This window comes from Apodemus sylvaticus, chromosome 7 (genome assembly GCF_947179515.1).
Source record: "Apodemus sylvaticus chromosome 7, mApoSyl1.1, whole genome shotgun sequence".
NCBI lineage: Eukaryota > Metazoa > Chordata > Mammalia > Rodentia > Muridae > Apodemus > Apodemus sylvaticus.
The window spans coordinates 113,249,433-113,276,914 of record NC_067478.1 but is presented as its reverse complement, the minus strand read 5'-3'; the positions used below and the strand labels follow the sequence as shown (position 1 = coordinate 113,276,914).

The following is a 27,482-nucleotide window of genomic DNA, read 5'->3' as shown; positions in this document are numbered from 1 at the left end:
GACGTCATGCCCTCCGCGCCCGTCTCTTCCGGCTCTGTTCTGCACCGAAGAGTTGCGTGCCGAGTTGCCTGGCGTCTGTGCGTTCTGCCGTGCAAGGACTCGCTGAGGTTGAGGGGGAAGATGAAGAACGAGAGGGCCGAGCTCTGCTCCACTTGCCACGGCGCCTCCGGGCGCGGCCAAGTCTGAGTGCTCTCTGGCTGTCAGTCGCCAGGGTGGGGCGGTGCCCAGAGGGCGGGGCCAGGCGATGGCTGCGCCCACGGTGCTCCTGCTCGTCCTAAGCCGCAAAAGCAACTTCTGTGGAAAAGGCTGTTTTATTTTTCTTCTCAGAAATGATTTTTTGCCGGAGTAGTTGGAGTGACCAGCGTCATAAGCCTTGCGATTTCAGCGCCTCTGGTGAGCACTTAGTGAAAGGTGGCTTTTGGAAAAGGCGGTATTCCTTAAAAAAAAAAACAATTAGAAACTAATGTCTGGGGTGAGAACTTAATTCATATTGTTAGATTGTATTTTATTTAGTGTGTGCGTGTTTTATTTTGACCACGAGTTTCAGATTACAAAGACACATTTCTTAGTTACTTAGGATGTACGTCTTTCTTGAGAGAGTATAAACGCTGGTAGACGTCAAGTCCATTCATAAAAACAGCGGGCATAAAAACACCTCACAGCACACAGGTGGCAAAAGGATTTCTGTGAGTTCTTGGCTAGCCTGGTGTACAATATGAGTTCCAGGCCAACCTGGCACTACACGGCGAAATACTGGATTAAAAAACAAACAAGTAAAAACCCAACAAACAATAATAGTGAGCCTTTTCCACATCCAAAGTTCGTAGGCCTGGGTTTGTTTCCTGATCCCTTTTATCTCCCTGTGCTGGTGATCAAATTCAGGGCCTTGTGTACGATACACATAGTTTTCTCTTAGTTCTTAGGCCTATTCATCACTAAACTGCTTGGAGGTCACAGAAGAAATGTGGGAAGTTAGGTTATTAAAAATCATAGCATTAACTATTAAGAAGATTGATAAATTAGTGTTCTCTCTCCAACAATCCCCCTGATTTCTCCTTTTTTTAAACAAAAAATCTTAGATGTACTAGCATATTTGATGGTCCAGTATCTGTTGTGCTACAGTCACCTGTCTCAGGAAAGAGACACAGCAGTCTGTGTCTCCTCTTTTCCCAGCAGATAGATATATTGTATGGTGACTGGTTTGCTAAGATGTAAACTGAAAATAAAGGACGATATGGTAGCACATAGCAGTAATCTCAGGAGTTGGAGTAGTAGGGGCATGATTTCTTTTAAGATTATTTTATATATGTGTCTACACTGTCACTGTCTTCAGACACACCAGAAGAGGGCATCAGATCCCATTACAAATGGTGGTGAACTACCATGTGGTTGCTGGGAATTGAACTCAGGACCTCTGGAAGAGCAGCCAGTGATCTTAACTGCTGAGCCATCTCTCCAGCCCCAGAATATGATTTCTATGCCAGGACAGTTACATAGTTTCCGGCCAGTCCACTCTGCATAGTTATATCCCTATCTGTGAATAAACAATAATAGACACAACACTTGACTCTTAAATACTTGGAAATGGCTCACCTAGATTAGGGCATTGTCTTACTGCAAGCAAAATATTATTTGATTCGATCAAGAAAATTAAAGAATAGAGCTATTTGGGTGTCCAGCTCAGTTGGTTGAGTATTTGTCTATTATGCACAGATCCCTAGGTTCAGTTCCTAGTACCACATAAACTGGGTGCAGTAGCCCACATGACCCTGATCCCAGCTCTCAGCCGATAGAATCCGCTGATTCTAGATGATTAGGAGTTCAAGGTCATCCTGGACCACATGGTAAGTTGTAGGCCAGCCTGAACCACATGCGATCTTGTCTTTAAAAGAGAAATGAAGGAAATTAAACACTGGCTGGGAGTTTACCACGTAGCTCCGTGGGTGTTTGGAGGTATGTGATCCATCCAAGCTTTCTGTGTTGCGCTGGGCTTGGGGTCAGATTCCTGCAGTCCCACGAACTGAGAGGTAGAGGCAGGAGCATCACTGCCAGTTTGAGGCGGGGTGTCGTGTAGTTCAGGCTAGTTGAAAGCTTCATATTGGTTTCGGCTGGCCTTGAACTTGCACTCTTAGCACCGTCTCCCAGGTTCTGGGTGAACAGCACAGCTTGCTTCCAGTAAGTACGAGTGCCAGAGCTGTGCAGTGCCAACAGTAAAGGTTTCAGAAGATAAATGGAAGATGAACTGTAGATGTAACCTACTTGGGTTGTATTTACTAGGATGGCATCCGTTTGTTTTGTGGTCCTAATTCCAATGTGTCTAAAGGCTGGGCTTGTGTGCAGGCCCGGGGATCAGCTCCACAGACCTGCACGTGTCAGGCAAGCACTCTGCGCCAAGCCAAAGCCCCAGTACTCTGCTTTGCAGTTGTTTTTCCTTTTAAATAAAAAAGTAATTGTAGCTGGGTGGTGGTGGTGCACGCCTGTAATCCCAGCACTTGGGAGGCAGAGGCAGGCGGATTTCTGAGTTCGAGGCCAGCCTGGTCTACAGAGTGAGTTCCAGGATAGCCAGGGCTACACAGAGAAACCCTGTCTCGAAAAAACCAAATCCAAAAAAAACCAAAAAAAAAAAAAAGAAAAAAAAATGTAATTGTAGTCTGATAGTTTGACCAGTTCTCGTCCTACCTATTCTTTCTAACATCCATTAGTTACTTGCAGGGAAAACATGCCCCTGCTTTTTTTTTTTTTTTAATTTTAAAATTGTTTTAGTAGTGTATGTGCATGCTCACGCCTGAATGCTGGGGACATATTGTGATCAGAGGACAACTTTGTGGACTTGGTTCTTGCCTTCTTCGTGTGGGCTCTGGTAACCCAACTCACATAGACAGGCTTATCCTACAAGTGCTTTAAGCCCGCTTGGCAGCTTTTTTTTTTTTTCTTTCTGTTTATGGAGGTGTATTGTCAGAGTAAGCTAAAGTCGTGTGCTCTGGGTCAGAGGACACATGTCCATTTTATTTTGACATGCATTAATTTTTTCTCTTTCCCCTGGCCTCTCACTCATATAGCAATTTCTGAATCAATCTTTTGTAGCTATTTAAAACTTATTCTGGGGAAAATAGGAACAGATTTGTAGTTGTAGCTGCAGGCATTTGTTTTGGAAAAGGGACATCACTTGGCCATTTCCTGGTAAATAAGAGCACTCAACTGTATTCTCAGTTGCGTGGGTGACATACCTGTAATCCCAGTGCTTGGGAAAGTGAGGCAGAAAATCACAAGTTGGAGGCCACCAGCATTACATAGTGAGAGTCTGTGTTTGAATTTATATTGTTTTGGGGTGATATTTTATGAGTGTTATTTAATTGTTTGCTTTATCATCTTATTATGGGGAATAGTTGTGATGCCTCCCCTCCTTTCCCTCTCTTCCTCCTCCCCCTTTCCCTTTCACCCTTCTCCTGTTCCTCTTACCCTCCTCCCCCTGCTTCTCTCCTTCCTCCCCTTGCTTCTCTTTCCCTTCTCCCCCTACCTCTCTCTCCCTCTTTCCCCTACCTCTCTCCCTCCTTCCCTTGTCTCTCTCTCCCTCCTCCCCTTGCCTCTCTCCCTCCTCCCCCTACCTCTCTCTCCCTCCTCCCCCTACCTCTCTCTCCCTCTTTCCCCTACCTCTCTCCCTCCTTCCCTTGTCTCTCTCTCCCTCCTCCCCTTGCCTCTCTCCCTCCTCCCCCTACCTCTCTCTCCCTCCTCCCCCTACCTCTCTCCCTCCTCCCCCACCTCTCTCTCCTTCCCATCTCTCCCTCCCTCCCTCCTTCCTTCCTTCCTTCCTTCCTTCTTCCTTCCTTCCTTCCTTCCTTCCTTCCTTCCTTCCTTCCTTCCTTCCTTCCTTCCTTCCTTCCTTCCTTCCTTCCGTCTTTCCCCAAGCAGCCTTTTTGTTGTCTCTGAACTCAAATGAGTAAAATAAAGGAACTTTTAAACTTCCCTACCTTAGACTTCCCAGCTCTGCAACACATGTTTCACATGTGTTTGCTGCAGGTTTTTTTTTTTTCAGTCTGTAGATTGAACCCAGAGCCTTGTACATTCAAGGCAAATGCCCTACAGCTGAGCAACAGGCCAACTGAGTAAATGATTTCAAAATGACCCCATTCAAGAGCTTGAAATACAATGTATCATAATAGATTATTATGAGTATATATCAGTCTTTACATTTTCATTTATGTTTTCTGAAATAGATGTTTGCTGTGTAGTCCTAGATGACCTGGAATTCACTATGCAACCCATGCTTTCTCTTGCTCCTGTCTCATGACTCCTGAGATTTATATATTTCTATATGTCTGTATTTTAATGTAAATACTATATGTGATACATTTTTATCATGTATTATAAAGCAATAAAACAAAGTTCTATATTTTGATCTAATTCAAAATCCAAAATGTATATAATTAATTTTCATGTATCAGATTTATAGATCGTACCTCGCAGTATATTACTCAGTGTTATGGTTCTATAATCAAATCCCCAAATTCAAAATTGAATATTGCTCCTAATTATATTCAGTCAACAACTGGTATGTAGTTTTTTACTTATATATTGGCTAATGTATTCCTTTTACTTAGTGCCTGTTTCTTTTTATTATTATTATGGTGTGTGTGTGTGTGTGTGTGTGTGTGTGTACACAGAGGTCAGAGGACAACTTGGTAGAATTGGTTTTCTCCGTCCATCTTGATGTGGGTTCCTGGGATTGAACTCCTGTCATCAGGCTTGCATAGCAAGCACTGTCCTCTGTGAGCATCTCACCAGCCCCTCTGAGCCTATTTTAACACTTGTTGGCTGTAGTGTGCCTCAGAACATGAATGCAGTGCATTTTTCCAGACTGCCTTTGAAGTACTTCAGCAACTTTGTCATCACATACAGTGCATTCCGATAGCATCTTAGCTATATACACTTTTCTCTAGAACCACAAGCATGACATTGATAACATCTTCCAGGATTTTCATTAGGCACACTTTATTCTTATGTTTTGTGTGTATGTAGGAGTACCATGGCACTTATGGAAATTAATTATCTGTTAGAAACCTCTGGGTTTCCAGAGAGAGAGCTCAGTTTTTCAAGCTTGGCGGCGAGTACCTTTACCCACTGAACCATCTCACTGGCCTTGACACACTTTTTAAAAATTTAATTTATTTATTTTTATTTCTTCAATTTTCATCCTAATCACTGCCCTCCTTCCTGGCCACCCCCTCCACAATCCTGCCATCCCCCCTTCCCTTCTCCTCTGAGCAGGTGGTGGCCCTGCCTGGTATTTCAGGTCTCTACAAGGCTAGGTGCATCCTTTCCCTCTGAGGCCAGACAAGGCAGCCCAGCTAGAAGAACTTACCCTACATACAAGCAACAGCTTTTGGAATAACAATGGCTCCAGTTGTTCAGGACCCACATGAAGACCAAGCTGCACATCTGTTATATATGTGCGAGGAGGTCTAGGTCTGTGTGTGTTCTTTGGTTGGTGGTTCAGTCTCTGAGAGCCCCAAGGGTCCAGGTTAGTTGACTCTGTTGGTCATCTTGTGGAGTTCTTATCCACTTTGGGGCCCTGACACTTATAATGACGGGGAAAAAAATGCAATAACTCACTCATCCTTCTTTATTTTTAATTATTCTTGGGGGGAGGGTGGGGATAGGTTGAGATCAGGAGGCAACTTGGGAGAGTTGGTTCTCCTTCTACCCTGTGGGACTCTGGGATTGAACAGCACTCACCAGACTTGGTGGTGAACCCTTTATCTACTGAGCCATCTTGCTGGCCCTACTTTTTTATTTCTGGTGGGAGTACATCCTTTATTTTAGATTTTTACTGACAAATTGAAACCAATTGCTAATTTTGTTAGTGCCCTTTGATAATCCTTCACTGTGGAGGGTTTTCCGGTATTTCTTATGCCTTGTGGAGGTTCTGTCCCAGATGCTTTTGTTTCCTTATTCTTCTGATAGAAGAAATTGCCCGTCTCCGCTTCGTGCCATACATCAAGCCAGCAAACAGCATACCACCTACTGGGCTGTTGGGAACAGATTATCACAAATGCCGACTCCATTCCAGGGCATGAATATCCCATGATAGCAGGATAAAGGACGCCTCCAGCGGTGTAAATAAGACAAGGTAGCTGGCTATGAATGAAGTTTAAAGCTTAGGCCTTTTGGTGGGGCAATCTCCTAGCTAGCTAATCTAACTTAACCCAACTGCAGCCGGCCAAATGGCTGCTCTCCCCCACCCCCCACCCCCGCCCCCATTTCCCTCCCAGCTCCTGGCCCTCAGGTCTTCATTATAACCAATCAGCAGCAAGACAGCTTCTGATACATTTCCAGATTGCCTTTAGGCAGGTGTGGAAGGACAAATATTTACTAAATAGAAAACAGGGCGATGGGCCATAGAAATGACAATACCAAAATATTGCCAGCACATAGCTCTCTGATGGTACGGAATTCACAATTGAAAATACAGAGACACACCTTCACACAATGTGAAGACAGCTTCATAAACCTCCCATAAACCTAGATGGACATTAAGGCCCAAGCCAGTGTTGAATCAAATCTGGGCCTTCTGATGATTTATAGCTGCTGTAGGGACAATGTAGTCCCTGTTTCCAGGTGGAAGTCTCTCAGACGCCTCTCAGGCTTTACAAGGAGCTCCTTGGGTTTGGTGTGTGAAGAGCAGTGCGAGTTTGTGTGCTGTGGGAGGATACTGCTGAGCTGTGAGCACACGATGCAGCTCAGTACACTGCTGCTGCTGCTGCTGCTGCTGCTTTTCATACCTTAGTCTTAATTTCCTTAATAAAGGACAAGTGCAGGAGCTAGCACACATGTTCAAACTTTATATTGTTCGGAGGAGCACTAAATGCTGTGGTCAACCAGCTGTCCCATTATCACATGTGTTTGAAACTACTGAACATTTGCTAAGTACGGTCCCCCTTTTTAACTCTGTGTCATATTCAGTTCTGAGACAGACAGGACTCGGGCTGGCTTTGAACCCCTGTGTAGCTGAGGATGGCTTGGCTCATGGACTTCCTGCTTCCCTCCTAAGTGCTGGGATCCCAGGTCCGTATCACCTGAATGTATCTTTACCCACACCCCACATCCTGTGAGTACCCCTCCCCTTTAGAATAACATCTTTGGACTGCACTAGGGCCCCAGTCAGCAGCATAGCCATTTCTTTTTGCTCATCTTCCCGTGTTTTCCGTATTGAAACTATTCCCAGTGTACAGTGTTCACATGAGTCCGTTTCGCACTTGGTACCCGCTCTATCATCAGGTTGCTGAGTGAAATGAACAGTATAACGGTCCCCTTGTCTCCAGGAGAGACTTTTTAAATAAATGTGTTTTAAAATCATTTAATTATTTGTGTATTTTGTGTATAGATACATGTGTAGTTTTGTGTGTTTAGATGCACACGTGGAATCTCAGAGGTCAACATCTGTCTTCTGCCTATCTTAATTCTTGAGTTAGTTTCTCATTAAAACTGGAGCTCACCATTTTGGCTGGACTAGCTGGCCAACACGTCTCTGACCCCACGTCCCTTCTAGCGCTGGGGTTACAGACATGTGCTAAGTTATTGTGGTGCTAAGAATTCACACCCAGTGGATGTGCTTCATGCTTACACAGCAAGTATGCTGCCCACGGAGCCATCTCCTCAGGCCCTAGGGGAGATGCTTCTTCAGAATGTCAGTAGATGTCTCAAACTGTAGAGAATATAGAGCTTTGTGTATACCGCCCCCCCAAAACATATGTATCTGTGATTTATAAATTCAGTATAGTAAGAGATGAACAGAAATAACTGAGGTTATTGAATACTTTCAACAATATACTGTAAGTTAAGTAGATATGGTTTCTGTCATTTTTTTAAAAAATTATTTTAAGGTTTTTTTAAAAAAAATTATTTTGGAGCTGGGGAGATGGCTCAGCGGTTAAGAGCACCGGCTGCTCTTCCAGAGGTTCAAATCCCAGCAACCACATGGTGGCTCACAGCCATCTGTAATGGGATCTGATGGCTCTCTTCCGGTGTGTCTGAAGACAGCTACAGTGTACCCACATACATGAGATAAATAAATAAACCTTTAAAAAAAATTATTTTATGTATGTGAGTAAACTGTGGCTGTCTTCAGACACACCAGAAGAGGGCATCGGATCCTATCACAGATGGTTGTGAGCCACCATGTAGTTGCTGGGAACTGAACTCAGGACCTCTGGAAGAACAAGTCAGTCTTAACCACTGAACCATCTCTCCAGCCCTCTCTGAGTGTTTTATTGTCCCATAGTCACCATATTTCTTCTGTACAGACTAATTGATCATGGATGGCATACTGGAATATAAATATGGGCGCAATTACTGTATTTAGTTCTGTGTCAATAGGTTGTGCCACAAACACAAAGCCTCCAGTGCTGACACTCATTCAGCATATTTTGTCAAAGCCGTATCGCAGGTGCCAGCCAACACCTTATAGCTACCCTTTGAAGTCACTCAGTGGCAGCATGGCATGATATCATAAAATACCCTTGATGGCTGTTTTTTCCCTTCAGAGTTTCATACAGTGTCTATCATATTCCCTTCCCTCCCCCGGCCCCTCCCAGATCTGTTCCGTCCTCCCTCCTACCCAGCCTTTATGCTGCTGCTTCCTCCTCCTCCTCCTCCTCCCTTTCCTCCTCCTCTTTTTCAGTACCATTTGTGCTGCCCAAACACTCCACCCACTGAATCGTGGACAATTGACTCTCCTCCGCTACGCAGAGGGCCAGATGCTCCTGTGCTAGGTGTTAGGCTTTGTCTCTTCTCCCCTCTGGGCTGAGATTGTGTCTGGCTTGAGCTTGCAGAGGTCCTGGTCATACTGTCACCACTGCTGGGAATCCATTTGTGCATGTACCGTAGTGTGTCTGGGAAGCACAGTGACTATTGGGGTCATTGTGGCTTCTGGCTCTTTCTCCTCCCTCTTCCTTGGAAGGAGAGGTGTGGTAGAGGTGTCTCTCCGGGCTGAGCATTGTGACAGGTTGTGGGTCTCTGTGTGGATCACCATCTTCTGCAGGAAGCTTCTCTCAGAAGATTTAGAGATGAACTAATCTATTAGTATAGTGATAAGTCATTAGGAGTTTTTTTTTTTTAACACTATGTCTATTTAACAGAATAACAGTGGTAGGTTTCCTCCTAGGGTCTAAATCCTACCTAGCCATGGTTTCTTGGCTCTGATACATTCTTGGAACGGGTTCAGTGCATAATATTCAGCTCTATAAAAACTAGCCAATAGGGATAAAGTGTCCAGTTTAACACCAGCGTGATTTCTTACATGTTCTGTGGCTAAAGTATGTGGTGTCTTCAGCAATAGGGTCTTACTCTCGAGTTCTAGAGGGTAAGCAAGAACAGTGGCCACAGTCTGTAATGGTGGGAGGTCTGTGCAGCCCCACTGGCCCACACATCCAGAGGAAGTAATTCATTACTGGCTCTGGACTTTTTATGTGTTAGCCTGTGTTATCCAGGAGAGGCAGTACCGTCTGGTTACAGGGTGACTCTATATAAGTATGACTTTTAGGAAGGTAGGTTTCCATGTAATATTTTCAAAAGCCTTTAGAGTTGTCTTTCCCAGACTCCCTCTTCTATTCTGCCCTCCTGCCCTTCTTCATTTAATCCATCCTGTTGGATTATTTATTTTTCTCCTTCGTGATGTAATAGTTAGCTTTTAGTTGTCAGCTTGTCAACATAGAATTGCCTGGAAAGAGTCTCAGTAAGGAGCTGTGTAAATCACATCTGCCTGTGAGCATGTGAGCAGGGGCGTTGTCTTGATTGTGAATTCCTGTAGGAAGGGCCAGCCTGCTGAGGGCGCCACCATTTCCTGGTTTGGGACTCTGAAGTGTGTAAGATGGGAGAAAGCAAGCTGGGTCTGAGCAAGCGAGCCAGCCAGGAGCCGTCGTTTCTCTGCTCTTGATTCCCAGTGTGATGTGAACAGCTGCTGGAATTCCCCCCAGTGATAGACTGTGGTTTCTAGTAGTAAGCCAGATAAATCCATTATCCTCCTAGGTTGCTTTTAGTAAGACTGCTTAGTTCGTGGTTAGGTGGTGGCGGCACACCCTTTAATCCCAGCACTTGGGAGGCAGAAGCAGGTGGATCTCTGTGAGTTCAAAGCCCGCTGGCCTACAGAGTGAGTTTCAGGAGAGCCAAAGCTGCACAGAGAAACCAAAGCAAACAATGCAAACAAACATGATTGTTTAGTTCAGGGAGGTGGGTGACTCTGCAAAAACACTTGTCTTTTAAGTCTTGTAACCTGAGTTTGATCCCTGGAATCCACAGCGGAAGGAGAGAACAAGTTCTTGAAAGTTGTCATCTGACTTTAACTTGTACATGCCTGTACATGCAGACAAAATAAATATTTTTAAAAATCTTTAGTGCTTATTGAATGAATAGTAGGCTTTTATCTGCCCACAGGGGAAAGAGAGATAGTACCATTCCAGCTGCATCCTGCTAGCTGTACAGAGATGTTTTCTTATAGAGAACAGACAAGTATATTCCCAAATTTTGTTTTAATAGCCATCATTCTCAACACTTAACATTGGCCAAATAGCCACAGGTTCATAATTCTAGCACTGCAGAAGCCGGTCGGAAGTTCAAGGCTACTCTGGGCTGTCAGGATCCTGTTTTGAAACCATTGCCTTGGATTTAGAGGTGTCTGGTCGTGGGTATTAAAAGCAAACTGGAGTGTCTGGTTATGGGTTGGGCTCCAAACCCTTGCCATAAGTCTGACGGTGGGTGCTCTTTCTAGTTGTATGGACTTGGTTTTATTTTTTGTTCGGTTTTCAAGGCTGGCTTTAATCTCACTGTGTAGCCAGGAATGACCTTGAACTTTTACCCTCTTGCCACCGTCCTCAGTAGGATTACAGATGTGTGGCTGTTCTCATCTGTTATATCTGCATAGCCCAGGTGGCGAGTGTTAGCATTCCCAGCTGCTGTTTAAGATGCTGAGTTGGGCTGGAATAATGACTCAGCAGGTAAAAGTTCTTGCTGCTCTTCCAGAGGATACAAGTTCGGTTTCCAGCGTCCAAGTCAGACCACCAGTAATTCTAACTTCAAGGTATCTGATGCCCTCTGATACTTGAACACCTGTGATGAGTACATACCACACCACACACACACACACACACACACACACACACACACACACGATCATCATCATCATCATCATCATCATCATCATCATCACTTTTAGACCAGAACCACTAAATTCATGTTGTTGGGGTGCAAGAGAGATGGCTCCGCAGTCAACAACACTTGTTGCTCTTGCAGAGGATCTGTGCGTGGCTCCCAGAGTCTACACAGTGGCTAATAATTATGTAACTCCAGTCCTAGGGACATTCAGTACCTGGATTTTCTAACTTCCTTGGGCACTAGGCATGCACATAGTGCATATATGTGAGTTCACACACACATACACACACACACATATACACACACACACACACACACACCACTCACAAAATACATCTGGAAAAACCTTAAAAAGAACTGACACTGGATGCCGGCGTGTACAGTCAAACTGTGGCTGGTGGGCGAGTGCACAAAACGGGTGTTCTCACCTTCCGCTCTCACATTGCATGTAATGTAGTTCCTGGCAATTGAAATTTACATTGTGTGATGAACAGTTACTTAGTTAGATCAAGTTAATATTCAACTGTACAATTTCAAAAGGATCTGTAATTGTCATGGTGGGAATAAAGGTATTCCAAAGAGAAGAGGGGGCAGTCAGACTACTGAAAGCCTGGATTCACCTCAGTTTGTATTTCTACAGGAATCTTGTATTTCGGGTAGGAAAAGACTGGGAGCCTGGTCTCGCTCTCTGTTTCTGTCTCTGTCTCTCTCTGCCCCGTCCCCCATCTCCTGGAAAGAGTTCAGATCATGTTGCAGGAGCCTGGAGCCTGGACAGTCATGACGCAGCAACCACATACTAACCAGGACCGCCTAGCTATGCATGAGTCTTGCACACACACACACACACACACACACACACACACATATATACCCATATACACACACACACAACTAATAATATAATATACTAATGACAGTCTATTTAACTCTGAAGCTCATGTTAGGACCTCAGAGATAGGGTTAGAAGCGCAGGTCTCGGACCTTTTGTGGGGTTTAGTTTCTTCTGAAATAGGGTCTCACCACTGTGTAGCTTAGGCTGGCCTGAAGTTATATAGACTAGGCTGGCCTATAACTCACAGAGATCACCTGCCCCTGCCTCTTGAGTGTTGGAATTAAAAATGTGTACCACGATGCACAGTTTATAAGCATTTTATAAGGATGACCTGTTAGGATACAGAGGTTACTAAGACAAAAGATTTTGTTTATCAAAAATACTAATGTTCAAAATGTGTGCCCAGACTGTAATACAAAAATACAAAAGTAGCAAATATTTCCAGGCAAGTCCATAATTCTAGAAGATGGTATCAGTTGATTTCTCCCAGTTTTTTTTCTTAAGTAGGAGATAAATTAGATTAAATATCTTGGGAACAGGGAGCTCAAGGCATGAGAGTAAAAGTATTTCTAGATGAGAGTTGATATAAAGTTTTAGTAAAGAATGTATGTTACGGGCCGTAGAGAGAGATCAGCTGGATGACAGCCTGAGGGTGGTCCTGTAACACACATAATGGTGGCAGGGGAGAACCAATCCAGGAACTGGCTTCTGACCTGAACACACACACACACACACACACACACACACACACACACACACACACACACACAGAGACACACATGCATACACACACAAACAAACACACACCTACACATACACACCCATACACAAATCCATACCCACACAAACACACACATATACACACACACAAACACACACACACACACACACACACATTGAGACACACATGCATATACACACAAACACACCATGGAGACACACATGCATACACACACATACAAACACACACCTACACATACACACCCATACACACATCCATACCCACACAAACACACACATACACACACATGCACATACATTCACTCAAACACACACATACACATACATGCACATACATTCACTCCCCATACACATACACACACACACACATATATACCCATATACACGCATACTCACACAACTAATAATATACTAATAACAGAAATAAAAACCTCTCAGGGAATTGCTGCTGCCAAGAGCGAATGGGGACCTTTCATAGCAGCTAAGAGAAGTTTTCTGACTTGTTTCCTGGGTCATTTGTGGGGAGTCATTGAAATAGGAGATAATTCAGTATCCTGTTAGGTAGCAAGCTTTATAACGCCATTTACCTCCAAAGATTGATGTAACCAGGATATGTTGTATAAGAAAAGAATCTATATTTTAAAGATTATTTGTTTTATGAATATGAGTACACTGTCGCTGTCTTCATATACAACAGAGCACATTGGGTTGTGAGCTACCATGTGGTTGCTGGGAATTGAACTCAGGACCTCTGGAAGAGCAGCCAGTGCTCTTAACCGCTGAACCAGCCCGGAAAATAATCTACTTTTAATGAAAAGGAGGAAGAGATTGGTTGTTTGGGATGAGATGCCAGGGCTTACTAAGAGTTAAGCTCTCAATTGCCTAAGGAGACATCACAAGTCAAGAGTGTGGGATTCTGATTTTCTTTTTGGCTTTTTTTTGTTTGTTTGTTTGTTTGTTTTTTTCCTCCATAATCAACATTTGAAAAAAAAAAGAGCAACTAGTCTCATATCCCTATTATTAAATCTTGTAGACAAATGCTTGTCTGGGAGTTAGGCATTGTGGTAGATACCTGCAGTCCCAGCTCTTAGCAGACTGAAGCAGGAAAAGAGGAAGGGTGTGGGCTTTCTGAGGAGATTAAGTTTTTAGTCTTGTTTAAGCATGTGTTGGAATCCATGGCGTTGTCAAGCTGCAGGGCATAGTTAATATATGTGTATTTGAGCTGAGGAGTTGGCTCAGTGGGTATAAACATGCACTATACAAACATAAGAAACTGAGCTCAAATCCCCAGCACCCATGGCATAGTCGTGTGTGTACCTGTGACCCCAGGTATAACAGGCAGATAAAGGAGGATTGCCAAGGCTTGCTGCATGTTTAGTGAGACCCTGTGTCAGTGGAATGTAGTGGCGAGACAGAGCGGGACACACACTTCCCCTCTTCCCACGGGAAAAATTGTATGTGTTTCAATTTTAATTATATCTTAGAGTCAGTATTTTAGTCTGATCTGTGGAATGAGGTGTAAGGTTTCTGATGAATTTGTTGTATAGCTAATGAACTGTGTAACTTAGGCTCCAATTTGGGTTATTAAATTTGTCATTTAATAAATTGTCATTAAATTTTAACAAAATTTTTTTTTTTTATGTTTTTGGTTGTAAGCCTAGGATTTAATAGCTGAGCTATCTCTCTGGTCTCCAGGATTATTTTTTAAATACATAATTTTTAATGATGAAAGAATCAAAAGGGGGGCCGGGGACATAGCTCAGTTGGTAGAATGCTTACCTACCACACACAAACCCCTGGGTTTGTTCAGCATTACCACATATACTGGGCAGGTGGCACATGTTTATGTTGATTCCAGTCCTTGAGATATGGAGGCCTGAGGACGAGATGTTCAAGGCCAACCTTGGCTACATTGTGAGTTTGAGGCCAGTGATGCTGCAGCATTTGTTTTGTTTTGTTTTGTTTTAAGGCCTTTGTTTACAGTACTCTGAAGACCAGACAGGTGGACCCTGGTATACAGAGCAAGTTCCAGGTTAGCCAGAGGAGCACAGAAACCCTGTCTTGGGGAAGGGGGGGGGGGGGAAGAAAAAGAAAAAAATGTGAAAAGTAAATAATCGCAAACTCGTGTGAAGTTTAAACACTGAGAGGTGGGGAGGAGCCCCAGGGCAAGTGCCAGTCAGCCCAGGCCCTAAGGAAGGAGGAGGAGCTGTGGGGGAGGCCAGCCCCAGCTATCCAGTGAGATCTTGATTTAGGCAAGCACACAAACTCCAAAACACAGCAACTCGTGTGAAAAGATGGTCCTCTATGAAGACCCATAGACAGGGCTTGACCGAGGCCTGGTTTTGCTCTAACCTCCCCCGCACAAGGGGGAGAAGGCATGGCTTTTGAGTTTAGTATTTTTATCAAAACCTTGCTGAGGTGCTCACTGCTTAAATTATGTTCTGACTCCACCCTACCCAAACATCCTTACATTTAAGAGCTACTTAAAATAGTTCAGAGGTAGAACTCTTGTCTACCACATGTGAGATCCTGAGTTTTACCTCCCACATCTGCAAAACAGATTTAAATACCACCACCACCAAAAATCTACCTGGAAACAAAAGAATTATTTTGGGACCATAAAGAAGGCTCAATGTTAGCCGTGCAGTGGTGGCGCAGGCCTTTATTCCCAGCACTTGGGAGGCAGAGGCAGGTGGATTTCTGAGTTCGAGGCCATCCTGGTCTACAGAGCGAGTTCCAGGACAGCCAAGGCTACAGAGAGAAACACTGTCTCGAAACAACAACAAAAACCAAAGAGGGCTCAGTGTTTAGTGACATTGGATCCAAGCACTTGTGTCAAACCTGATGTCCAGTCCTCAGGAGCATGGGGTCAGGAGGTGTTTGGGCTCTCAGCATAGCTGGGAAAACATGAACCCCAGGCTCAGGGAGAGACCTTGCCTTAAGTGAACAGGTGGAGAAGGAGAGAGAAGGGCGTTGGACACCTGGCCTCTGCATACACACAAATAAATCAGAAAATACTGAGTTGCTTGTGTACATACAACTTTACCACTTGTTAAAGATGAGAACAAGTTTGCGTACTAACAAAAGAAACCATTTCTGGCCTTCAAGTCCTGCATCACCATTTATCACTGGGTGATAAACGAGGCGGCACAAGTGCTCTGTGAATATCGATGCTCTCCCGTTTCGTTCTGTTTTAGATTTATGGTTATCTTCTCTGTGTGTGCATGTAGCGTGTGGTGTGAGGAGAAGGGTGCACACACCCCCTCACGAGAGCAGCTCAGAAGACAGTTTGTAGAGGTGGTGCTCACCTCCCCCTTGCGTGGGTCCCCGAGAGCAAACTCAAGTCTGCAGGCTTACATTATCTGCTGGCGGGTCCTGTATTTGCTTAGCCGCCCTGCCCTGTTTGGGAGAAGGTTTTGTTTTGTAGTCCAGGGTAGCTTTGAACTTGCAGCAGTTCCCCTGACTCAGTCTTCCATGGGCAGGCATTGTAAGTGTGCAACACCATACTTTGCTTTGACTGTAGATCTTTTTAGGGCAGCGATATCTACTGTGAAGGTGGTTGTAATGATTAATTGAACACACACACACACACACACACCTCCTTGCTCGTTGTCTGCTACATAGCATTTCTCAGTATCACTAGGATTCATGTTTCAGGGAGTACTGTGCTTAGTGGTGTTCTTGTGTATTTCCTGCATATAGTTTATGTGTGGCAACTGGTAGATCATGACTAAGTGGTTTATGTTAATTAGTGGTTGATATTACAGGAATGCTAACAGTTGTGTATAACAGTGCCGCTGTGCACTGAAACTCCTCCGCTGCACTAAAGCAATGCGTGCCTCAGTGAAAGGCGTGTTCGTGCACACCTCCGTGTGACAGGATGGCGGCTCCTCCCTCGTCCCATGGTAAGTTCCACTGATACTGTTTCTCAGAATTCCCAAGGCTCTCCTAAAGTAGCGCTGTGTACTGGGCAGTCATCTGGGCCGGCGGAGCTTATGCTGCTGATTCTTCTACTGTTTTTATATATTCTCCTCTCATATATCACATCCTGAATGCAAAAATAAGGAGTGTGTCAAGAATTTGCATGTCATCCTTGTTCAGGGACCATGCTGATCTTCCCAATTGCATTGTTACAATTTTAGTCTATGTGCTGCTGAAGCAAGCAGGTGACTCTTATAAACAGTCTAAAAGGTCGTTCTCAGGAATAGAGATGCTCAGCCGTTACAGACATTTGTTGCTCTTGCACCTCCAGTTCAGTTCCCAGCACCAGATGGTGACTCACAGCTATCTGTAACTCCAGTTCCAAGGGATCCAGTGCCTTCTCTGACCTCTGCAAGCGTTACGTATACATGTGTTGCACAGACATATGTGCAGGCCAAACACTAATCCACACGCAATCTAAAAACAAAGGGTAGCTCTCTGGGAAGGCACACAGTGAATAACAGCTGTGCACATTCTGAGTTTGCTTGGCCCTGTGCCAGGGTCAAGGGGTCAAGGGTTTCATTGATTTCAAGCATTTCCAGGCAAGGATCTAGTATTTGAACGATGCTCTAGGGTTTTTTGTTTGTTTGTGTTTTGTGGGTCCCTCCCATGCGTTTGTGTCTGTGTATATGTGTGTGTGTGTTCATGTGTTTGTGCATATATGGTGTGTACATGTGGAGGTCAGAGGATCACATTCACATTGGGAGTTTTCTTCAGTCATTCTCCACGTCATTTTTTTAAGGAATGTTCTTTTTTCCTTCTTTCCTTCCTTCCTTCCTTCCTTCCTTCCTTCCTTCCTTCCTTCCTTCCTTCCTTCCTTCCTTTTGTTCTTTCTTTCCTTCTTTCCTTTCTTCCTTCCTTTCTTCCTGCTTTCATTCTGAGAGAGAAGGGGGAAGTGGGGTGGGGAGCACAACTTTTAGGAGTCAGTTCTCTCCTACCATGTGGTTCTTTGGAACTGAACTAAGGTCAACAGGCTTGGTAGGAAGTGCCTTTACCCCTTGCTGGCCTAGGGGGTATTGTAACTTCTCTGAAGTGTGTTACAAGGGGAAAGATGCAGTCTTCATTAGGAGTTCTATAATCATGACAAGTAACATATATGTTTTAGATTTATTTATTTTTTGTATATGAGTGTTGTCTGAATGTTTGTCTATGCATCGTGTGTGTGTGTGTGTGTGTGTGTGTGTGTGTAGGACCCACAGAGGTCAGGAGAGAGTGTCAGAGCCCTGGGACCAGAGAGCTGTAGCTGCCTGTGGGTGCTCAGAATTGAACCTGGGCACTCTGGGAGAGAATCCAGCGCCCTTAGCCACTGAACCATCTCTCTGTCCCCCAACACTTTTCATTTTTGGGACAGGGCCTATGTAGCCCGTGGTGGCTTTGTTTGCTTGGAAACAGTTGCTGGCCTTGCCTTGCTGATCCTGTGCTTCCAGCTCCTGAGCTGGGCTGGCAGATTTGCACCCCACACCATTTTCATGCTGGGATGGAAGCTGGGGTGCCTCGTGCCAGGCGGGTCCTGTGCTAAGTGAGCGACAGCCCCAGCCCTGATAAGGAACATCTTTAGGGCATGAGCTTCCTCGCTTGTGAACAAGCTTGTTATCAATACATAGTTACCTAACAAGCAGCAGGCCTTGCCATCCTCCCTTCAGCTTGTACATGGGGTAGGACTGCTCTAGCATTCTGTGGCATGTGTGGGGTGGGGTGGGGTGGGGTGGGGGGAAGAACATGCAAATGCATGTGTGAGGGAGGTGGGGAACAAGAGAGGGAGAGAGGAAGGAGAGACATAGACTGAAAGACACAGAACAGGAAAGAGAACGGGAGGGAGGGAGAGATCTGTATGGAGTTAAATTGATTACATAAGGCTTTAGTAGCAGGCCAGAATGACTTCTGTGTCTTTGAATGAGAATTCTGGACAACTGAGTATTCATACCTTTCTCTTTTTTCATAAGATCCTTCAGAGGACTCAGTCTGCCTTCAGGAAGAAAAAATATCAGCAGAAATGATGTTGGTTGATTGCCTGACAGATTATCAGGTAAAACATACATGCACGTGTGCACACACCCACCCACCACATACACACTTAAAATGTCCTACCTGTAGACAATTTCCTTTGGATAAACTTATCTCTAGAGCTGTTTAAAGCCTCATCCAAAGATCTAGTTCCCTGTTCCCTGAATTTCCTGGGAGACAGAGCCTGCTTTAGTTTGTTTTGTGTTGCTGTGACAAACACCATTGCAACTTGGAGGGTAGAAAGGGTTCCTTTCAGCTTACGATTCTCAGATTATAATCCATCAGTGAGGGAAGCCAAGACAGGAGCTGAAGCAGAGCCCAGCAGTGGTGTCTGTGTACTGGTTCATGCCCCTGGCAAGCTCAGCTGCCGTTCTCACACATCCCAGGCCCCCCTTCCCTGGATGGTACTACCCACCCTAGGCTGGGTCTTCCTCCATCAGCCAGAAATCACAAAACTGCCCCACAGGCCTTCTGAGGAAGGCAGTTCCTCAGTTGAGAGTCTCGCTTCTCAGATTCCAGGTTTGATAAAACATTCCCCATTAAGTAGCTTTGAAGCTTTCAGTTAATTCTGATTTTCAATAATAATCTGGCTTTACATTCATGTTGTCAACTCTTGTTCTTTTATTACATTTGTGTTTTCCTGTGTGTGTGTGTGTGTTCAGAGAATAATTTTCAGGAGTCAACTCTCTCCTTGTGTCACGTGTGTCTGAGGATCCCACTCAGGTGGTCAGCCTGGACAACACTACATGCTTCTTCCTTTCTTGAGTGCTCTGGCAGATGACAAGGCAGACGAGTGTGTCCTTTTCCACAAACATTTATTCATGTATGCTCATCCATCACATATCTTGGAAGCGCTGGTCAGTGTGCTTAATACAGAGAAATACCACTGTATTTTCTTGTGTCCTGCTGGTGTCAGTTGCTGGTTAGCAGTGGTGTGTGACTTGAGGAAATTAAGAGTGAGAATAGGGCTGGAGATAGAACTTAATGATAGAGCCCTGCCTCGCATGCGCAGTCAGGGCTCTGGAGTCCTGGGGAGATGGTCAGTGGGTAAAGGGTCGACCTGGGTTTTGATCCCCATCACCCTGTAAAACTTGGCATGGCTTCATGTTTGTGATGTCAGGACTGTGGGTGGAGAGGCGTGGATGCTAGGCCTCGTCAGCCTGTCTAGCTGACACAGTAATTTCCATGTTCAGTGAGAAACCCTGACTCAGAAAAGAAGGTGAAGAATCAACTGAAAAAGAAATTCCAGCATCACCCTTTGGCTTCCACATGGACCAGTCAAATATTCCTACCACTACACATGTATATATATATACACACACACACAGGCATGTATACACACAGGCACAGAGACACACACAACACACACACACGGGCACAGACACACACACAGGCACAGAGACACACACAACACACATAGACACATGGATATAGGCACAGAGACACACACAATACACATACACATACATACAACATACACAGACACATGGCCATAGGCACAGAGACACACAACATACATACAGGCACAGAGACACAACACACAGGCACAGAGACATACACATACACACAGGCACAGAGACACACAACGCACACAGACACATGGACACAGGCACAGAGACACACACAACATACACAGACACATGAATACAGGCACAGAGACACACACAAGACACACACACACACACACACACGCACAAGGATGTGAGTTCAAAGAGGAGTTAGTAAAGCTCCCTAACCCTGGTGCAGATAATGAGAGGCTGCGGAATTTTCTGTAGATGTGTAGATGTTGGGTTCTATTTCCTCACACTCCCATGTTCATTAACAGACTTCTTATTTGGCTCAAACCAACATGTCTGCAATATTTCAGGAGTTAGTGAGCTTTGAGGATGTGATTGTGGACTTTACCCAAGAAGAATGGACCTCACTGAACCCAGATCAGAGGAACCTCTACAGAGATGTGATGCTGGAGAACTACCAGAACCTGGCCACAGTAGGTAGGACTGCTGCTGCTACCGCTAGCCCCTTATGGACTGACTGCTTTAGGAGAGGGAAAATAACTCTGAATAAGACAAGTTCCATCTCTAACTCAATGTTGTTTTGTTTTATTTTGAGATGGGGATCTCCGTGTAGCCTTTGCTAGCCTGGAACTTGAGATGTAAAACAGGCTGACCTCAAACTCACAGCTGAATGCTGGGATTAAAGGTGTCTACTACCCTATATATGTTTTATTTTACAAGGGTGTTTTTTAAAAGTCCAAGGTTTCTTCATATATATTTTTGCTGGGTGTGGTGGTACATGCCTTTAGTTCCAGCACTTGGGAGGCAGAGGCAGGCAGATTTCTGAGTTTGAGGCCAGCCTGGTCTACAGAGTGAGTTCCAGGACAGCCAGGACTACACAGAGAAACCCTGTCTCAAAAACTGCCTCCCGCCTCCCAAGTGCTGTAGAAAGTATGTATTTTTCCTCTGCACATTTGATAGGCTAAATCAGAAACTGTGAAATCGTTTATCCTTTCTGTGTCAATAACTTCTCTTGGAGTTTGAGAGATGGCTCAGTGGTTAAGAGACCTTGCATTACAATCCTTAGGATGACTTGGATTGGGGATCCTCACACTTATGTAAAAAAGCCGGGCGTGGTCTTGCATGCATGTGTAACCCTAGTGTGGAACTGAGGGGAGGGTGGAAATGAAGATCTTGGAGGCCTGAAGGCTGCCAGCCTAGCTAGCAAAATCCAAGCCAGGGTTCCAGAAGAGACTGCCATGAAGAAGACAGGGTAGACGGGCACCCAGCACTCTTCTGTGCCTTTTGCACGTGGTCATAGGCATGCACACTTGGACACACATGTATGTATACCACATATGCATGTTCCACACACATACTGCACACAAATGCATATGTTTAATTAAAGAAGGTTGGGGAGATGCCATCTCTTGAACTTTAAGAGAACTTACTTTCAATTTACCCGATCGAATGTGGAGAGGGAATCATATACTTTCTTTGGGCGGTGGGAAGCAGCTGGTTACTGCTTCAGCATGAGGACCCGAGTTAGATCTCCATCTCTCAGGTATTGTTAATCACTGCATCCACAGAGGCACCCACATACATGGGCACGTATATCCACATACAAAATAATAAGTCAATTAGAAAGCTTAGTTATCTCGATGCTGGTGATGAACAGTGCTTTGTATGAACCAATTGTAGTTAATTTCCCTACAGGAACAAGGTATCTTTGTTACAATTCTCTTACTTCCTGTTTGAATAAAAGTAAAGTCCTGGGTTGAGATATGGCTCAGTGGTTGAGCACCTGCCTATATGCAGGGCCCTGTGTGCAATCCCCAGTCTTATAGAAAGAAAACTGTAGTTCATGGTAATGTATATACGTCTAAATTAACTGGGGTCTTAGACTCCAGAACCAGCTAAACTTCTGAGGCATGTGCCACACCCCAGCTGGGTGTGGGGGTCTCTGGGATGAGGGTCCTCGAAGTCCAGGTGGGTAAGGATTCAGCAGTAACAAGCAGAAACAAACACAGAGGCAGTTTGAATCTGAGTGTATTTTGTAGCTCTCAAGCAGGGGATTTTATACATTAAACCAACATGACACAGCTTTTAGAAACTATATCCAATGAAACAATCGTGAATACCAAAAAAACTCACTTGGCATAGTAAAATACAAAAATCATCTAAGCATTATGACTCTGAACTACATGTTCAGTGAATCACAGATAGAATAGGTAACATCATCATCAAAAATATAACAGTTATAAAAGAATATGTCCAATAGGGTGGTCACCCAAGACTAGTGGCATAATCCCAAAACATGTTAATAAATCTTTATGGTTATAGCTCTTAACTACTGAGCTAACTCTCCAGCCCCTATGGTTAATTATTGCTTAACATCTAATGCCTAATTTTTTTTTATAAATCTTCAAAGCATAAATTTAAACTATTTCAATTCTTTCTAATTAGGCTTTCTTTACCATATACCAAAATCCACCTCCGATGACACTTGTGTAACCATGAAATTGTATTGTTGGTTGTGTTGGCTTCCCTGGAGAGAAGGTCATGTTAGTGACCCGTCTCAAGGGGTGGTTTCGTACCGATTATTCTTGCTTAAGGTCATGGTCTAGGCTACCAGGAACCCGTAGGTAAGAAAAGGAATGAAAGAGAACAAAACAGAAAAATTGCCATGAGAAATATGGCTCAGTATGTTTTCTCTGGCTGAGAGTTTCACAACCAGTTCCAGGAGGCCTCCTTCTTTTGAAGTCTAATGCCTCAGTCTGTGGAACTTGTCACACAGATTCTACTGGGGTCGTTGTGGCAGGCATGGACTGGTGGTACTTGCATTATCAATCCTTTGAAAATAATTTCCCTGTTATAACAGCTCTAGTTCTTGGCCAGGTTTGGTAGCACACTTCTGGAATTCAAGTGCCTGGGAGCTTGAAGCCAGGCCAAGCTAGATCAAAAGCTAGATTCCACGTTCTCAAAAAGCTGGAAGGGGGGGGGGGAGCATTTTTTGCTAATTCCCAAGCTCTGGGAAGTTGTGTCATTTTTCTGTATGGGCCTTTTCACTAACGTGTCTTACCTTGTACACAGGATATCAGCTCATCAAACCCAGCTTGATCTCTTGGTTGGAACAAGATGAGTTTAGTGCAGGTCAGAAGATAGTTTTTCCAGGTCAGTATTCATGGAAATCCTATTTAATGTATTTAATTGTAACTGAAATAAACTTAAAATAAAATCAAAGCCCTGTGTTGGACTGGAGAGATGGCTCAGTAGGTAAAGGCACTTGCAGCCAAGCCTGACAACCTAAGTTCAATCCCTGTAACCCATGTGGTGGAAGGAGAGAACCAACTCCCACAGTCCCCTGGCCTCTCTATGCATGTCATGGTGCAGGTGTGTGTGCACACTTACACTGAGTAAGTGAATGAACTGATGAATGAAAGGACCTTGTCTATCCGTGTGTGATGTGTGTATTTGGGGCATGCGTGTGCTGCTGTAGTGTGTGTGCTGGAGTCAGGCCCCACCATCACTCGGTCTGACAGTGTCTTTGTGTGTTACTGCATGTGCCAGGTCCGAAACCTTCAGGGGATGTCTCTGTCTCAGCATCCCATCTTGTCATAACTGTTCTGGAATTACAGGTGCATGCTATCATGCCCAGCCTTCCCTGAGTTCTAGGGATCTGAACTCAGGTCCTCACACTGGCACACAGCACTTTACCTGTGGAACCATCCCAGCTCCTATAATGAAGCTCTTCAAAATAAAATCAGGCTCAGAACTCTGAGCCAAGAAAGAAAAATTTCAACTTCCAGTGCTCTTTTAGTTTACTTCTAATCAAACCTTCTTTAAGTTTATTGCTTTGAGAGATGCTCTTCTTTTTCTAGAAATTTTCTATAGTATTTCCCTGATAATTTCTATTTACCATCAGTTTTGATTTTTATAGAATCAACTTTTTGTTTGTTTGTTTGTTTTTCCATTCCCCCCGCCCCCAGACAGGGTTTCTCTGTGTAGCCCTCCCTGTCCTAGAACTCTAGACCAGGCTGGCCTCGAACTCAGAAATCCACCTGCCTCTGCCTCGCAAGTGCTGGGATTAAAGGCGTGCGCCACCTCTGCCCAGTACTAGAATCAACTTTTAATATGATCTAAAAGTTTGATCTAGTGCCCTTATCTTTGCCTCGAATGATGGCATATTCCTGAAATTGTTCTAATCAGGAGGCTGAGGCAGGATGGCTATGAAGTCAATGCAGCGTGGGCTATGTAGTGAGTTCAAGGTGAGGTTGTGTAGTCTCAAAAACAGAACAGAAAAAAATTCTTATCTCTCCCTTCTTAAATTCAAAATAAAATAAATAAGCCCTATTTTTTAGTTTCAGTTAAAAAAATAACTCCTTCTTTTTCCAAATCTACATTTGTTTTTCTTCAGAATGGAAAATACAGCTTGAAACCAAATGTCCAGCATTCCAGCAGGAAGTTTTGAGTGGTAACATATCCAATGGAATGCAAATGGTAAGTATAAAAAATGTATCTTAGTCTTATCCTCAAAGAAACTTAGAGGTTAGAGATGTGTCTTTTATCGGGTGCCTACTTGGCTTGAAGCCTTTCGGGAGAAAGCTAGGGGTGTCTTTAAAGGGGACATCAAGAGAAGCACAAAATACACAAGAGCAGGTGTCCCTGAAGAAAGCCTTGTGCCTCCAGTGTGTAATGAAGCTCACTGCTCCAGAACTCACAAATGGCATCTTCTTCTTGGAGTGGCACAGACATCTTTTAAAGATGAGAGCAGATGACATGGAGCTGTGGAGTAAGTGTTTAATCACACTACTGGAGAGAAATTAACAGGGTATGAACTGTATGCATTTAGCGAAAAATAATCATAATTATAGCATTTTGTTACCAAATGGTTAAAACCTTACCAATTGACTGCAGAAACCTGTTGTTTACCCCTCTTCTCAGCAGACAGGAAGCGACCGAGGAACGGAGCTCTGTGATGGGACACAGTATGGAGAGTTCGTCAGTGAGCTCTCGTCTCTCAGGTCAGATACGAAAACTCAGCCTGCACAGGATAATTACGAGTGTAGTCAGTACAGAAAAGACTTTCTAATGCTTCAGAGGGAAAACTGTGCTGGTGACAAACTCTCTGAGTTCAGTCCGAGTGAAGAAACTGGAACGGCCCCAGTTAAAGCTTATGAGAAAATTGCCACCCAAGAGAAAGGTTTTGAATGTAGTGACTATGGGAAGTCCTTTATGAGTGAGTCACAGCTTCAGACACACCAGAGAACTCACAGTGGGGACAAACTTTATGAATGGAATGAATGTGGGAAAAGCTTTATAAACTCAAGACTTGCCATGCTTATAGAAACTCTCAATGCAAAGAAACCTTACAGATGTAAGGAATGTGGGAAAGGCTACAGATACCCTGCATATCTAAATATTCACATGCGAACTCACACCGGTGAAAAGCCCTATGAGTGTAAGGAGTGTGGGAAAGCCTTCAATTACTCCAATTCATTTCAGATCCATGGAAGAACTCACACAGGAGAGAAACCCTATGTGTGTAATCAGTGTGGGAAAGCCTTCACTCAGCACTCAGGGCTTAGCATCCATGTCCGATCTCACAATGGAGACAAGCCCTATGGATGTAAGGAGTGTGGGAAAGCCTTCCTTACATCCTCTCGACTTATCCAACATATAAGAACTCACACAGGAGAAAAGCCCTTTGTATGTGTCAAATGTGGGAAAGCCTTTGCTATTTCTTCAAATCTTAATGGGCATCTGAAAATGCATGCTGAAGAGAAGACCTGTGAGTGCAAGATTTGTGGGAAAGCATTTGGATATCTTTCATGTCTTAATAATCACATGAGAACTCACAATGCCAAAAAATCATACACATGTAAGGAGTGTGGGAAGGCCTTTAACTATTCCACCCACCTTAAAATTCACATGCGAATCCACACTGGAGAGAAGCCCTATGAGTGCAAACAGTGCGGGAAGGCCTTCAGCCACTCCACTTCATTTCAGATCCACGAGAGGACCCACACTGGAGAGAAGCCCTATGAGTGTAAGGAGTGTGGGAAGGCCTTCATCTGCCCCAGTTCCTTCAGGATTCATGAGATAAGTCACACCCACACGGAAGAGAAGCCCTACAAGTGCCAGCAGTGTGGAAAGGCCTACAGTCATCCTCGTTCACTCCGCAGACATGAAAGAACTCACTAGAGAAAAGCCTAGTTGATTGACGCAGTGTGACGAAGCCCTTATTTGCGCTCGTTTACTTTGAAGACATGATGGTCCAGTCCCTCACACTGGAGAGAAACTATTAAAATTAGATATGTAGCTTAGGGCAGTGCTGTGTTGCCATACTGAGCAACACAAATATTCCATGTAAAAAAAAAAAATTAAAGCAGATGCCGGCAAGATGGCCCAGTGGGTAAAAGCACTCGATGGGAATGCCTGGCCGCTTGCATTTGATCCACACCCACGTGAAACACAAGCACGGCATGCATCTGTATTCTCAGCATTCCCTCAAGATCACCTGGAAGCTTGCAGGCCAGGTGGTCTACGCAGCATGACAGAGAGGAAGACTGCCTCAGCAAGGTGGAAGACCTAATGCCGTGACATCTCTGATCTCCATGTGTCTGCCCACCCTTTCACATATACACAGTAATACAAAACTGCTTCAAGAATTGAAAGGAGGACTGGTGAGATGGCTCAGCAGGCAGACGCGTTCTCCATACATTCCTGATGACTTGTCTTCTCTCCCTGGATCCCACAGTGTAAGGAGAGAATTGGCTCCTAGAAGCTGCCCTCTGACCTCCATGTGAATGCTGTGGCATGTACCCCCCCCATAATATTACACTTTAAAACTTCAAGTGAGGGACTGTAGAGATGAGTCACAGTCACAAGCACCTGCTGCCCTTGAGAGGGCTGGGCCTCAGTTCCCAGCAGCCACGGCAGCTCGCGGCCATCCATAACTTGGTGAAGGGGATCTGGGCCCCTTCTGGGCTCTGTGACCACTCAGCATACAGTGAATGCATATGTGCAGGTGAAACATGTGTAAAGTAAAAATAATAAAAAGCAAATTAGGTTTCCATGAGTCCATTAGAAGTGACATGTGCTCAAGAGGTTAAGATGCTGCAGGACGCACACAGAAGGCCATGGAAGCTTCAGACGGCCTTCTGCAAATAGAGACAAGTGGCCAGCACAAGTGTGGGGCTACGGCCTCCAGAGGAAACTCCCTCAGTTACGCTGACCTCTGGTTTCCAGATTGTAAGAAATAAATAACCACGTTTAAGCTA

At 44.4% G+C, this 27,482-nt stretch overlaps 1 protein-coding gene and 1 non-coding gene across 4 annotated transcripts; one reads left to right on the top strand and one right to left on the bottom strand.

Annotated features, from left to right (window-relative positions):
- Nucleotides 1-21: 21 nt before the first annotated feature.
- Nucleotides 22-27,482, top strand: LOC127689385 (zinc finger protein 426). Of its 3 annotated transcripts, XM_052189035.1 has the most exons (7): nucleotides 22-393; nucleotides 16,486-16,623; nucleotides 18,643-18,725; nucleotides 20,571-20,697; nucleotides 23,293-23,373; nucleotides 24,617-24,699; nucleotides 25,144-27,482. In XM_052189035.1, exons 2-7 carry the CDS (start codon nucleotides 16,599-16,601, stop codon nucleotides 26,401-26,403), a joined length of 1,659 nt encoding a protein of 552 aa, XP_052044995.1. In that variant the 5' UTR covers nucleotides 22-393; nucleotides 16,486-16,598; the 3' UTR covers nucleotides 26,404-27,482. The 3 variants fall into 3 exon arrangements, with proteins under 3 accessions (XP_052044995.1, XP_052044994.1, XP_052044993.1); XM_052189034.1 differs by lacking the exon at nucleotides 16,486-16,623 and having other exon boundaries at nucleotides 25,147-27,482; XM_052189033.1 differs by lacking the exon at nucleotides 16,486-16,623.
- Nucleotides 16,775-16,880, bottom strand: LOC127690256 (U6 spliceosomal RNA). Its single transcript, XR_007978992.1, has one exon. It is a non-coding gene; the product is annotated as a U6 spliceosomal RNA (small nuclear RNA).

Coding starts and splice junctions, on each gene's coding strand:
- LOC127689385 (XM_052189033.1), top strand. CDS start 330: ATGATTTTTTGCCGGAGTAGTTGGAGTGACCAGCGTCATAAGCCTTGC. Junction 18,726..20,570: donor ATTGCCTGACAGATTATCAG/GTAAAACATACA, acceptor GCAATATTTCAG/GAGTTAGTGAGCTTTGAGGA. Junction 20,698..23,292: donor CCAGAACCTGGCCACAGTAG/GTAGGACTGCTG, acceptor CCTTGTACACAG/GATATCAGCTCATCAAACCC.